A 15,228-nucleotide genomic window follows, 5' to 3' on the forward strand; every position below is an offset into this window, starting at 1 on the left:
AAAGATAGACAGGGCAGTGAAGATGATTTTTGGCAGACTGGCCTCCATCAGTCAGGACATTGAGTATAGAAGTTGGGAAATTAAGTTGCAGTTATACAAGCTATTGGTGAGGCTGCACTTGTGTTCAGTTTTGGTCACCTTGTTATAGGAAGGATGTCATTAAACAGGAAAGAGTGCAAAAGAAATTTACTAGGAAGTTGCCTGGACTCAATAGTCGAGTTATAGGGAAAGGTTGGACAAGCTAGGACTTTTTTCTTTAGATCATAGGAGACTGAGGAGGGACCTTATAAAGGTGTAGAAGATCATGAGAGGCATGGATAGGGTGAATGCACTCAGTCTTTTTCTCAGGGTTGGCCAATTGAGGACTGGAGAACATCAATTTACGGTTAGAAGGGAAAGAATAAAAGGGAACCTGAGGGGCAATATTTTTACACAGAGGGTGGTACACATATGGAATAAGTTGCCAGTGGAGGAAGTTGAGGCAGGTACATTAATAATATTTAAAAGGCATTTGGACAAATACAGGAATAGGAAAGGATGAGAAGGATATGGGCCAAGTGCAGGGAAATGGGGTTAGCATGGTCAGACATTTTTGGTCGACATGGACTGGTTTGGGCCAAAAGGCCTGTTTCCGTGCTGTAGGACTCTATGAGTAATGTATCACAGAAGTCAGTGCTGGGATTCCAACTGTTTACAATTTATATAAAATCACTTGGATGAAGGGACAGAAGGTATGATTGTCAAATTTACTGACAGCACAAAGATAGAGAGTGAAGTAAATTGTGAAGAAGACATAAATAAGCTACAAAAATGTTTGGATAGGTTATGTAAGAGGGTAAGTATCTGACAAACGGAGTATAATGTGGGAACATGTGAAATCATCCATTTTGAAGAAATTAAAATAAATGTTTAACTGGTGAGAAATACCTGAGCTCTGAGCTGCAGAGGAATTGGGGTATAGGACTGCATGAATCACAAAAGGCTAGTGTGCAGGTACAGCAAGAAATGAGGAAAGCTAAAAGAATATTTTTTTTTGCAAGGGAACTCAATTTAAAAGATGAGAAGGGCACTGGAATCACACCTGGAGTACTATGCACAGTGATGGTCTGCTTATTTAAGGACAGATGTAATTACATTGGCAACAGTTCAGAGAAGATTCACCAGACTAATATCTAGAAAGGGTGGGTCATTTTATTAGGAAAGGCTGCAGAGGTTAGGCTTGCATCAACCTGGATATGGCATGCTTGCCTTCATGGGGCAGAGTATAAAAATTAGCAAGTCACGTTGCACCTATAGAATTTTAGTTTGGCCACATTTCGAATATTGTGTACAATTCTGGTCACCATAATACCTGAAGGTGATGGAGGCTTTGGAGAGGGTACAGAAACAATTTACCAGGAGGTTGCCTGGTTTGGAGGGTATTAGCTACGAGCAGAGATTGTACAAACTTGGACATCAAAGGCTGAGGGATGACCTGATAGAAGTTTACCAAATTATGACAGACATGGATAGAATGAATAGTCAGAGCCTTTTTCCCAGAGTAGAAACATCAATTACAAGGGGACATAGGGTGAAGGTAAAAGGTTCATTGAAGATGGGAGAGGCAGGTTTTTTTTACGCAGTGAATGGTAAGTGCCTGGAATGCACTGCCAGAGGAGGTGGTAGAAGCAGATACAATAGCCATGTTTAAGAGAAATTTTGACAAGAATAGGCGAGGAATAGAGGGATACAGGTTTTCGTTTGGAAAGGTGGCATGTGTCAGCACAGGCTTGGTGGGCCGAAGGGCCTGTTCCTGTGCTGTACTGTTCTTTGTTCTTAGGCCGAAAGGGCTGAATGACCTACTCTTCCTTTTTAAGATGTATGAAGAACATTTTAATGTAGCAGAGACTCTTAAAGCATTTGCAGTCAAATTCATATAGTATTTGAACAGTACTCCTTTAAATATAAAATGTGTAATTATTCTTTCACCAGAAGGTTTAACAGAATAAAACCGTCTCACTCTGGAGAAAGCTATATAAAGTTGTCCAAGTGTAAATCATACCGAGAAATATAAATATAAATTTGTCATGAGTCTGGCCCCGTGACTTATCTATAGACATCTAATATGAAAATCTAATTGAGAAGTTTTTTTTCTTGAGTTCTAAAGGCAGGTTTACATCTTATGGGCTTAATTATTCAGGATATAAACATTTTATTTCCTCTAAATCGGTCAGTTATAATGTTAATGTTTATCATCTAAAAAAACAATTTCTTAACTATCCTTGTTCGATTACAATGTCCTTGTTTAGGATTCAAGTTTCATGCCAACATTATAACTGCTCCTTCCCCGAGTCCACATTTCTATGGTGCCATGTCCATTGGAGTGAGAAACTCTGGTGGGATTAGACTGTCATTGTCTGCTTCATTTTTAAAATCAACACTGATGTGCTATTTTAATTCAGCAGACAGCTTCTGTCAAATCATTTCATTCAAGTCTTATGAATCTTCATCTTCAGTTTTCAGATAATAGGTTTTATCAAATAACTTCCGATCATTTTGCCGCACTTGATCAAATCTGTCATCATAGGGTCTGGATCGGTGTGGGAGATTCTCGACCGAGGGGTTACTGGTTAAAAAGAGAGTGTGTGGCCGATGCAAGAGAGATGAGGAGAAATTTCTTCTCACAGAGGGTCGTAAATCTTTGGAACTCTCCCTCAAAAGGCAGTGGAAGGACAATGTTCGAATATTTTAAAGGCAGAGGTAGTTAGTTTTGTGATAAGCAAGGAGTGAAATGTTATTGGGGTTAGTGGGAAATGTGAGCAATCAGATCTTATTGAATGGTGGAGCAGGCTTGAAGGGTAGAGTGATTTACAATCATTTCCAAGTCCTATGTTCACATTGTATCTCATCCATCTATCACATGGCACCTCTCCCTCCATGCCATTCCCCCATTTCAATTCCAACCCTGCCTTGCCATCCTTATCTTTCCTATTAATCCTATGCCATCCTTCTAGGAAATAATCCCTCCTATTAGAGTAACTTTATTACTGGGCACCCTTTATACTCTCCTCAACAAACCAGCTCAGGCCACTACCTTATCAATAATCACTGGCAGCTATACCTACAACACCAGCTTTAGTTCCTCAATGCACACCACTGCTGTAGGCACAGGTACTGCCCAAAAAATAAACCAACCCACACTATTTAACTAACCAATCAAAAACAACTGGACTTAAGAAAATGTGAGTATTATTGTTACAGATTTATCTGAGAATTGAAAAGAGGAAGCTAAAGGATCCATGCAATTCTGTGACAACTTGTATAACTTAGAGCACTAATTCCCAGAAGCACCTTTTCCTTAATCTCTCCAGTCTCACCACCGGGAACAGAACTTCACAGAAAGGGGAAGTTCCATGATCCTGAGGCTGCAGCAACAGAGTTAAAACTATGTGAATGAAGCTTTTTTGATGCAGTGGTAGTGTCCCTACCCCAGAGCCAGAAGGCCTTGGTTCAAGAATATCTGGTCTAGAGGTCAGATAATAGACCCTTTGGTCAAACTCATCCATGAAGACTAAGTTTCCCAAACTAACCTAGTCCCTTTACGTGCATTTGGCCCATATCCCCGCAAACCTTTTCGATTCATGTACCTATCCAAATGTCTTTTAAATATGTAACTGTACCTGCATCCACCACTTCCTCTGGTACATAGAGCCACCCTCTGTGTAAAAATGTTGTCACTCAGGTCCCTTATAAATCTTTTTCTTCCAATCTTAAAAGTATGCCCTCTGGTTTTGAATTTCCCCCCATGCTAGAGAAAAAAACATTTTCTAATCACCTTAGAATTTTCTAGTCCCTCTTGATTTTACAAACCTCTATAGGTCACCCCTCAACCTCCTACACCCCAGTGAAAAAAGTGCCAGCCTATCCAGCCTCTCCTTATAACACAAACCCTCCAGTCCAGGTAAGATCCTTGTAAATCTTTTCTGCACCCTCTCCAATTTAATAATATTCTTCCTATAGCAGGGCGACCACAACTGTACACAACACTCCAAAGTGCCCTCACTAATGTTCTGTACAACTGCAACGTGACATCCCAATTCTTATACTTAATGGTCTAAGCAATGAAGGCATGGGTGCAAATACCTTCTTTACCAACCTGTCTACCTGTGATGCAACTTTCAAGGAACCATATACCTGAACCCTAAGTCTCTCTGCTCTACTACACTTTCTAAGACCCGACCACTAACTACGCGAGTTCTGCTCTTGTTTGTCTAGTGTGTAATAACATCTTTGAACAGGTTGCTAAATAAAAACAAGAGTATAACGCTATGATTGGTTTAACGGTCTCCAATCCTTATTAACTCCAGAAACTCCTGTAAAACACAACAGTTTGTGGTAAATAGGGAGATAATTCAGATGCAGCTCCAGTTCTAATGTTAAAGGAATGTTCACTCACTTGTAAGTATTGTTGATGCTCAGATGGGTATCCTTCAGTCCAAGTATGTGTGCCAGGTTAAAGTTAGACATCAGCCCTGAGCTTTCAATTACCTGCAACACAAGAGAGGAATATACAGGTATCATATAGTTTCAGTACAGTCCTCTCCCCAGTTTGTGCCTGTCTCAGAATAATCTCCTGCACACAGTGCTGTGCACAAGAAGGAATAAGTTCTGATGAAGAGTCATCTAGACTCAAAACATTAGCTTACTCTCTCTCCATGGATGCTGTCTGACCCACTGTGATCTGCAGCATTTGCTGTTTTTAGGAAAGGTGAAATAATTGTTTGGCTTATTTCTGCTAATTCTGTTGTATCATTCTGATGATCAGCTGCCAGTCACTCACCCCTCCACACCCCTCACCAACCACTTTGATCCAACTCTTTCAGGTTTATTGGGCTCCTCTTTATTCTGCTTTATGTACACTGTCACCGTTTTGTGAGAAGGAATAGCATAACTGAGCCACAAAGTGCAGAGACAATATCCTACTTGGAGATCATGAGAAATAAACAATATCAGAATTCAATTGAAATGAAATTCAGGTAAAGTGTAGCGCCCAATAAAATATCAAGTTCAGTTGACTTTTCTTCAGAAGTGGTCTGGACTTTAGTCTCAATAAAATCTCACCAGTTTTATATTAATATCAAGTTAAGGTTATCCCATGCAGTGTACAAAATAAAAAGGCTGCATTTGATCATGTTCCAACTGCAAGAGTACACCACCTATTGCAGCTATTAAGACATCTGTATTTGCCATTTAATGGCATATTATACAACCAGATTTGGCATCCAATTACCACTTGTAATTTGCTTTCAACCATGCTGATATTTGTGCAAAGGTGAGAAAGGGAAGGGAACAGGGCTGAACAGACAGATCAGCCACAAGTATTAGAATGCTTTGGTTCCTAGCAGATTGACACCCTCTAAATAATACTTCAGGATATTCATAGGATAGTACTCTGCACAGACATTATATAGAACCCTGTGTTAGAACCGTGCATGCAGGATGAAGACAAAGACATCTAAAAGTTGGCACCAGGAATTACAGCGAAATTAAAAAGCTTCACAGTATGGTTGAAATCTACTTAATTTAACAGGAGAGAAATCTAAAGGGAGATTCGAAAGAGATGTTTGAGTTTTAATTGAATAAATAAGGAGAAACTGTATCCATTGGCAGGAAGGTTAGCAACCAGAGAACACTCATCATTAAATTCCTGCAATGTTGAAACAGGCCATTTGGCCCAACAAGTCCACACCAAACCTTGGAAAAATGTCCCACCCAAACCCATGTCCCTACCCTATTACATTTCCACTGACTAACTGACACATAGCTGGACACTATGGGCAATTTAGATTAGATTAGATTAGATTGGATTAGATTAGATTAGATTACTTACAGTGTGGAAACAGGCCCTTTGGCCCAACAAGTCCACACCGCCCCGCCAAAGCGCAACCCACCCATACCCCTACATTTACCCCTTACCTAACACTACGGGCAATTTAGCATGGCCAATTCATCTGACCTGCACATCTTTGGACTCTAGGAGGAAACCAGAGCACCTGGAGGAAACCCATGCAAAACCGGGGAGAACATACAAACGCCACACAGACAGTCGCCCGAGGCTGGAATTGAACCTGGGTCCCTAGCACTGTGAGGCAGAAGGGCTAAACACTGAGCCACATGTTTACATGTATTTATATAGTCATTGAATAAACATATGGATGATGATGGAATAGTGTAGATTAGAACATAGAACATAGAAGAATACAGCGCAGTACAGGGCCTTTGGCCCTCGATGTTGCGCCGATCCAAGCCCACCTAACCTACACTAGCCCACTATCCTCCATATGCCTATCCAATGCCCGCTTAAATGCCCATAAAGAGGGAGAGTCCACCACTGCTACTGGCAGGGCATTCCATGAACTCACAACTCGCTGAGTAAAGAACCTACCCCTAACATCTGTCCTATATCTACCACCCCTTAATTTAAAGCTATGCTCCCTCGTAATAGCTGACTCCATACATGGAAAAAGGTTCTCACGGTCAACCCTATCTAAACCCCTAATCATCTTGTACACCTCTATCAAGACACCCCTAAACCTTCTTTTCTCCAATGAAAACAACACCAAGTGCCTCAGCCTTTCCTCATACGATCTTCCTACCATACCAGGCAACATCCTGGTAAACCTCCTCTGCACCCGTTCCAGTGCCTCCACATCCTTCCAATTGTATGGCGACCAAAACTGCACACAATACTCCAGATGCGGCCGCACCAGAGCCTTATACAACTGCAACATGATCTCAGGACTCCGGAACTCAATTCCTCTACCAAGGTTAGTTGGGCTTTAGATTGGTTCCACAGGTTGGCGCAACATCATGGGCTGAAGGGCCTGTACTGCGCTGTAATGTCCTATGTTCTATGTTCTAACACAAATCAATGGCAGAAGAACCAGAGGAGAAATGTGGAAACTTTTTTTAATGAATAGAATCTGGAACTCACTGCCTGAAAGGGTGATTGTAGAATTTCAATAATAACATTAAAAAGGAAATTGGATAAATACTTGACAGGGAGAAAGTTACAAGACTCTGGGCAAAGAGCAAAGAAATGAAACTAATCAGACACCACTTTCAAAGGGATGTCACAACAACGATGAATTGAATGGTTTCCTTCCATTATTCTTTGCTACCTCTCCACAAAATATCTTGTACCCATACAGCTTCTTATCATTATCTCTTAGAAACATTGCACAGCTCTTGTTCAAAATGGGAGTCTCATATTCAATAAGTAGCGCCACTGTTATGAGCCAGAAGCTCAGGTTTAAGTTTCACTGCAGTGATGGAAGAAGAATGCTTGTGATCTGTTTGAAAATTAGTCTGCTGGCACTTCACTACAATTACCCAAAGGAGGAGAAAGATTGCGTAAAACCATGAACAAACAAGAACTTTTCTAACAATTCATTCTTGGTTAGTGTCATTGGCTAGACCAGTATTTCATGGTGGCTCAGTGGTTAGCACTGCTGCCTCATGGCATCAGGGACACAGGTTTAAATCCAGCCTTGGGTGACTGTCTGTGTGGAGTTTGCACATTCTCCCAGTGTCTGTGTGGGTTTCCTCCCACAGTCCAAAGATGTGCAGGTTAGGTGATATGGCCATGCTAAATTGCCCATAGTGTTCAGGGATGTGAAGGCTAGGTGTGTTAGTTAGGGGAATGGGTCTAGGTGGGTTACTCTTTGGAGGGTTGGTATGGACTTGTTGGGCCAAATGGACTGTTTCCATACTGTAAGGATTCAATGATTTGTTGTTCATTGCTAATTGCCCTCGAGAAGGTGTGGTGAGCTGCCTTCTTGAACAATTGGAGTCTGCGTCGTACAGGTACATCCACAGTGCTGTCAAGGAGGGAGTTCCAGGACTTTGGCTCAGTGAGGGTGAAAGAATGGTGATACATTTGCAAAGCAGGAACATTTATGGTTAGAGGGGAACTTGGAGGTGGTGAAGGCTACAGGATCTGAAACACTGGAAATAAATATTAGATTAGATTCCCTACAGAATGGAAACAGGCCCTTCGGCCCAGCAAGTCCATACCGAGCCTCCGAAGAGTAACCCACCCAGACCCAGTCCCCTATCCTATATTTACCCCTGACTAATGCACCTAACACTATGGGCAATTTAGCATAGCCAATTCACCCTGACCTGCACATCTTTGGATTGTGGGAGGAAACCGGAGTACTCAGAGGAAATCCACGCAGCCACGGGAAGAATGTGCAAACTCCACACAGACAGTTGCCCGAGGTAGGAATCAAACCCTGGTCCCTGGTGCTGTGAGGCAACAGTGCTAACCAGTAAGCCAGCTAGAGATGAAGAGACAGTGAAGGATTAAAGCTGAGTCTTTAAGAAGACAGTAGTCAGAACCAGCAGAGAGAGGTCAATTAATTCATATTATCATATGCTGCTAGCTACAGATTTATAGTAAAAACTTAATCAACACACAGTTATTACCTGAAAAATCTCATTGTCATACCAGGGTTTGCAAACCAGCGAATAGACATTTCCACCCGCAATAAACATGATAAGGACAAGGAGCATCAAGAGCCACGAGAAGATGAAACTGAAGCCGACTCCCCTGTTAGAGCAGAGCAAGACGTTTGATGAGTAAAAGTTCAAAACTATTTACGTTTAAAGGACAGATGACAGGTCCTTCACAGGCTGGGGGAGGGTGATATTTTAACATCTATTATGGTATGAAGGGACGCCTAAGACCTCAGGAAACAAGGGAACACGTGATGGGTACATTAATTAAGGGCTAATTGAGTGTGAAAGGTTGTATAAATATGAAAAGCTAGTAATCAGTAGGATGAGAGTTTCATGGAGTATGGTGAACTGATATAGAGTTCTCACTAAAAGTGTTCAAATACATATATTTTTAAATGTGGATGGAGTTTGTTAAAACTCTCTCCCTTCTCTTACAACTACATAACTTAACCAATGAAAAGTCTTTACTGTCCCAAAATGACAATTCATTTGCCACAGCAAAATCAGTATGGTCTCCTTGACCCAAGCAACCAGGTTACACTCAAAGCAGTATATTGCGTTTGCTGGAGGACCAAAAAAAAACAGAAATGCTGGAGAAACTCACCAGATCTGGTAGCAACTGGGGAGAGAAAAATAAAATAAATGTTTCCAATTTAGTAACTCTTCTATTTTGTGCTCAGCATTGTCCAGTTTTGTAATGACTGAGATAAAATGGATCAAACTCATTTCAATTAGGTGGCCCATAGCCAGTAGAAGCATAATATTGGCACAGATTCTATGGTGGGAATGACGATGAAACTCAAGACTAGAGTGGCACTGGAAAAGCACAGCAGGGGCTCCTGCCTGAAACGTTGATTTTCCTGCTCCTCGGATGCTGCCTGACCTGCTGTGCTTTTCCAGCACCACTCTAATCTTGACTCTAATCTCCAGCATTTGCAGTCCTCACTTTCGCCATGGTGATGAAACTGTCAGTTTTCTCAATATTCCGGTCTGGAAGTGCTGGGATAAACTCTGAAGAGGAATCATAGAATCCCTAGAGTGTGGAAAGGGGCCAGTGGCCCACTGGGTCCACATCAACCCACTGAAAAGCATTCCACCCAGACCAACCCTTACCCTATTCCTATAACCTGGCCTTTACGATGGCTAACCCACCTAGCCTGCACATCCTGGACACTACAGGGCAATTTAGCATGGCCAATCCACCTAACCTGCACATCTTTGGGCTGTGCGAGGAAACCAGAGCACCCAGAGAACACCCACCAGCACACTGGGAGATGGTGCAAACTCCACACAGACAGTTACCTGAGGCTGGAAACGAACCTGGGTTTGTGAGGCAGCAGTATCAACTATGAGCCACTATGCCAGCCTTGAAGTTCTTGAAGCTGAGCTTTTCCAAACTCAGATGTATAATAGCTCCAGGAATAAGCTATCATAGGTTGCAATCCAGGAGTTAAAGTCACAGTTACCTTAAATCTATTGAGGTACTAGAGAAAGCATGCTGTACTAGGAGCAATAATAAGACTACTGCTTTAGAAGTTCTGCTTTTCAGTCTCTTACTCTCTAAATTCTACTTTCAGGAACTTCTCCCTCTTTCTACCGATGTTTTTGATGCCAATGTGGATCATGGCCTCTGGACCTTCACCCCCTCCCAAAACAATGTCCTGCAGCCACTCTCTGAAAGCCTTAACCCCATCATCTGCAGTCACAGAACTGGCCTGTCTATTCCCTGAACTATCATCTACCAGTATTGCTCTTGCACGCTTCTGCCTCCACCACTTGTGCAGCTGAACCAGTTGCAGCCCCAGAAGTTTGTCTCTCTCTCTCTCTCTCTATTGTCCTGATAAGCCGTCACACACACCAGAATCGAGAGTGGGAAACTGGTTAGTGAGTGACATACACTCGTGCAACTCATGCAATAAATATCTGGCCTTTCTAGATTGCCTAATGGTCCCCTGTGCCCACTTTGCCTGCCTGCTCTTAATCTGCACGTGACCACTTTGTTAAACTGGGCTTTTCAGGTAATTCTCAGTCTCATAGATGCACAATTGTAATATCAGTTGACACTTGAGTTCCAAAACTCCAAAGTGAAGTTTTTGCCACTGCAGAAACTTCCTACACATGATTATCTATGCCCCATGAGATACCTGCAACACTGCACTTGGAACAGGATGGGCATTCCATGCGGGCAAGCTATCTGTCATGCCCTAAGACTATTTACTTTAAAATGGGACGAAAAAGCAGAAAGTAAAACTACTTCCAATCATCTGCAATGAGTCTAGCTCTGTCTTCGTCTGTCTTGGGGTCCTTTTCTTGGCATGCTTCCAAGTGAAGCTCACTCCCAGTCTTGGATCCCTGCCTCACTCACTCTTCTCAGTGCTCCTCACTGCCTGTCTCAGGTTTCCTCTCTCATCTGCTCCTCCTTCAAACTTTATTTTGTTTTTCTCTGAGAGCTGTCCACAGTGACATTAAGTGAGTTAGCATGACTGGGCTAATGCAAAGGGTCATTAGAGCATTGGTCGGCATCACTTGGCACTACATTGGCATCAGGGATTTTGGGGGCCATTGAGATGGGTAGAAGCACATAGGTTAGCAAGATAGGTAGAAGAATTATACATTAGAAGAGAAACAAAAAGAGGCAATTGTCGTGGCTCGAAGTTGACATTAATTTGCATGCATGGTGCAAAGTGAGTTGTGTGGGAATGTGAAGGGCTATGAGGGATACAGGATCTAATTTAATGTCATTACTAATGAGAAGAATACCCACAACCTCAAAGCAAAGCTTTTAAACCGCCCATCCCAGTACCGAGAGGCCTCTGTAGCCACTTCCACACTTTTAGAAAGTCCCCTGGCCCAATTGTGGCGTCCAATCCCACGATGAAAGTCATGTTCCTGGAGCCAAATTTTCCTGAAAGGAGTACAGGCATTTTCCCTACTCCTGCTACCCATCCCACAAATGATAATGCAGCCCAACATTTCAAATCAAGATAATCATGCTTTTGATGCAAGACCATCTCCATATGAAACTTTAGCTCTTTCACTCCACAGACGACGCTAATTATTTCCAGCATTTTATTGCCAAAATGAATTTTATACAGTTTGTTTACACTATTTTGTCTTCTTTCTTAAGTTATAATCATAGTCAGTTGTTTCACAGATAACATAAATTAAAAGTGAAGGAAAATTGGCAATTTCCTGTTTTGCTGTCAATGAAAATATTTCAACTTGATTGGCTGCTTGCTGACATCACAGCTACCTGAAGATGCCCTTATTCCTGCTTATAAAAGGACAAGAATGACAGGGCATAGATTTGAAGTGATTTACAAAAGGAGCAAGTGTGATGTGAGAAAAGACAATTACGATATGAATTGCACTGCCTAGAAGTATCATGGACACAGGTTCAAATTGAGACACTCAAAAGGCCATTACAGGATTCATTGAATGGAAATAATGTTGAAGGACATGGGAGAAAAGCAGGAGATTGGCACTAGGTAATGATATTCATTTGAAGAGCTGGTGCAGACATGATGGGCCAAATGGCCTTCTTCTCTGCTGTAACATTTCTTTGATTCTGTGACTTAGCGTCAGATGCAAACTGACATCAGGAAAGGGGCTGTCCATATCACAGAGGTTGCAAGGTCTTTGTTGGCAGTATTTTTAGGATCAGTGGCAGTTACTATTGCTTCTGCACTGGGCCAATATTTATATCTCAACCAACCACCTCTTTAAAAAGTAGGTTATTATGGAATGTATCACAGAGCTGTCTGTTGAACTTTACTGTGCACAACTTGGCATCTGGATTTGTATAGACTACTTATCCATGGCTGTGAAGCAGTTTTGGAGGTGCTCAGAGTATGAAAGTACTGCAAATTAAAGTCCAAGAACAACTTTACAATCTCAAATTAAACCAAAAATACAAAAAATTCATTTTTTTCTTACGCCATGAGGAGATTCCCCCCGCAGTTGGACAATAAGCTCCGTTCAATGGGATTCACATTGGGTTTGAGGCATGCTGTTCCCAGTAGAAGCCCCAGATAATTACACAGAACAACTAGGAAAATGATACCGGATAGCACAATCCCAACTATCCACCTGAAATAAAGAGATACCAGAGTCATCCAACAAAATCAGGAAATAGATATACTTTAATATAAACAGCTATCTAAAATCTCAGATCTGGAACTCAGAGAATGGATGGTGGGGATATATCACAGTGTGACAGGGGTGTGCGCTATATCACAGTGTGACCATGATGGATATGGGGTAGATCACAGTGTGACGGTGACAGTGACAGTGTTGGATAAATCAGAGTGTGGCAGTGAGGGGTGTGTGGTTGATTACAGTGTTAGGTGTGAGGTATATTATAGTATGACAGTGACACTGTTGGGTATATCAGTGTGTTACAGTGAGGAGTGTGGGAATTATCATAGTGTTACAGTGAGTGGCTTGGGTACATTAGGGGGTATGGGGTATATCACAGTGTGACAGGGTATTGGGTATATTGGACTGTTACAGTGAGGGGTGTGGGATATATCATAGTGGGATGATGAGAGGTATCGTGTATATCAAAGTGTTTCAGTGAATGCTGTGGTACATCAGAGTGTTTCAGAGAGAGATAGGCTATATCAAAGTGTTACTATGAGAGATGTGGGATATGTCAGAGTGTAACAACGAGGGCTGTGGGATAGATGAGTGTTGCAGTGAGTGCATGGGATATATCAGAGTGAGGGATGTGGGATATGTCAGAGTGTTACAGTGATGGCTGTGGGATATATGAATGGTACAGTGAGTGCATGAGATATATCAGAGTGTTACAGTGAGGGATGTGGGTATACCATGGCTTTGTTCAGGAATGTGAGATAAATTAGACTGTTACATTGGTAGTTGTGAGTTACATCAAGTAAACAGTGCTGCCCCCATTTCCAATCTTACCTGTATTTATTGCCTTCCTGAATCTTTGGGCGGTATTTACTTATTTCGAGATCCACAGAATCTAGTGAGGCATTGATTGACTTTAATGTAGTTAATAATGGAAATGCCTGTACACCTTTTTGTACCTCGTGTTCAATATTCATCAAGCTTTTCTTAATTTCTGTGCAAATGTAAAAATATGATAATATTTTTATGAAATTTGTTTTTAAAATTACTTAATGCGAGCATTCAAAATTAGCTAAGACAACTAATGGAACGTTGGCCGTCAAAGAGTCTGTTTCCATGCTGTACATCTCTATGACTATATCTCAAAGGGGCAGCAATATAAAAAGGAGTTTGTGGTGTTCCTGTCATACGCAACCTTGGTCAGATTCAATCTGGATTAGCTGTGTTCAGTTTATGGCACCACAGCCCAAGAAGACCATTGTCACTTTGGGCAGGGAGCATCATACATTCACCAGAAGGTCACGAGGTTAAAGGGATAAAAGATGTTTCTGGATGTCTTGTTAAATTTGGCTTGCAATTCCTTGAGTATGAGGGGGAGACTTAGTGGTAAGTAATGAAGGTGTTTAAATAATGGAGTATTTTGACGGATGAGATATGGGAAAGCTATTTCCTTTGGTGAGAAAATCCAGAAGATGCCACAATATTAAGTTAAGTCGTTCAAGAATAAAACCGGAAACATTTGTTTGGACAAATCATGGTAAATATGTGGAACCTTGTCCCTAATATTAAACTGTTGATTCTACATTAACTCTGCTTTATCCCATCTTCTGCCGAAACCCTCATTCTAGCTTCTGCTACTTCCAGACTCAATTACACTGTCTCATTGTTCAGAATGTACTAGCACAGTGAGTGACAGTCTTTTAAAAATCATTCTTGTACTCTGTGGAATTGTAGAACAACAACAATTTTCATTCATGCAGCAAGGTATATTTTGTTGGGGGTGGCAATAGCCCTGGCAGCAAGCTGAAAGTCTGGGGGCAATCCCATCTCAACAGTTTCAAAAAGCCATCATCAGATTCTGGGGTTTTCAAGCAGCTAATGGACTCTGCTGGGACTCCTGGCAAGAGATGAGATCCCAACACCAAGGCAATGAGAGAAACAGCAATTCTTTGGTCCCATCTTCCCAACAGGGAGCGGGGTCACAGCTGGGATTGCAGATGGCCTGGAAAAATGGCACTGATGCTGCACATGGGGTTGGGGGTTGCTGGGACCAATCAGGCGGGTTTTGGTGAAGAGAATTTGGATTGTTTGATGCCACCTGTGGTGGTGCCATTGCCACTGGGGGCCTGTGCCTGAAATACTGTATTCAATTCTGGTCTCTCTGCTATAGGAAAGATGTTGTGAAACTTGAAAGGGTTCAGAAAAGATCTACAAGGATGTTGCTAGGGTTGAGGGTTTGAGCTATGGGGAGAGGATGAATAGGCTGGGGCTGTTTTCCCTGGAGCATTGGATGCTGAGGGGTGACCTTATAGAAGTTTATAAAAACATGAGGGGCATGGATAGGGTGAATAGACAAGGTCTTCTCCCCAGGTTAGCAAAGTCCAAAACTTGAAGACATAGGTTTAAGGTGACAGGGGCAACCTTTTCACACAGAGAGTACGTGTATGGAATGAGCTGCCAGAGGAAGTGGTGGAGGCTGGTACAATTATAACATTTAAAAGGCATCTGGATGGGTAAATGAATAGGAAGGGTTTGGAGGGATATGGGCCAAATGCTGACAAATGGGACTAGATTAATTTAGAATATCTGGTCATCATGGACAAGTTGTACCAAAAGATCTGTTTCCAAGCT

The 15,228-nt window shown here is 41.9% G+C and overlaps 1 protein-coding gene across 7 annotated transcripts in view; it reads right to left on the bottom strand.

Moving 5' to 3' along the window:
• Window positions 1–15,228, bottom strand: part of prom2 (prominin 2) — an 87,956-nt gene that overhangs the window by 29,118 nt on the left and 43,610 nt on the right. For all 7 annotated transcript variants that reach the window (XM_087998787.1, XM_043712938.2, XM_043712940.2 and 4 more), the window contains 4 exons: window positions 13,432–13,591; window positions 12,439–12,591; window positions 8,470–8,593; window positions 4,436–4,527 (listed from right to left, as the gene is read on the bottom strand). In XM_087998787.1, the coding sequence (XP_087854913.1) occupies window positions 4,436–4,527; window positions 8,470–8,593; window positions 12,439–12,591; window positions 13,432–13,591 (529 nt within the window). The remainder of the gene's footprint in view (window positions 1–4,435; window positions 4,528–8,469; window positions 8,594–12,438; window positions 12,592–13,431; window positions 13,592–15,228) is intronic.

Source organism: Chiloscyllium plagiosum, unplaced genomic scaffold, assembly GCF_037043375.1.
Source record: "Chiloscyllium plagiosum isolate Xiang-an unplaced genomic scaffold, Cpla_swu_hap1 HiC_scaffold_22, whole genome shotgun sequence".
Taxonomy (NCBI): Eukaryota; Metazoa; Chordata; class Chondrichthyes; order Orectolobiformes; family Hemiscylliidae; genus Chiloscyllium; species Chiloscyllium plagiosum.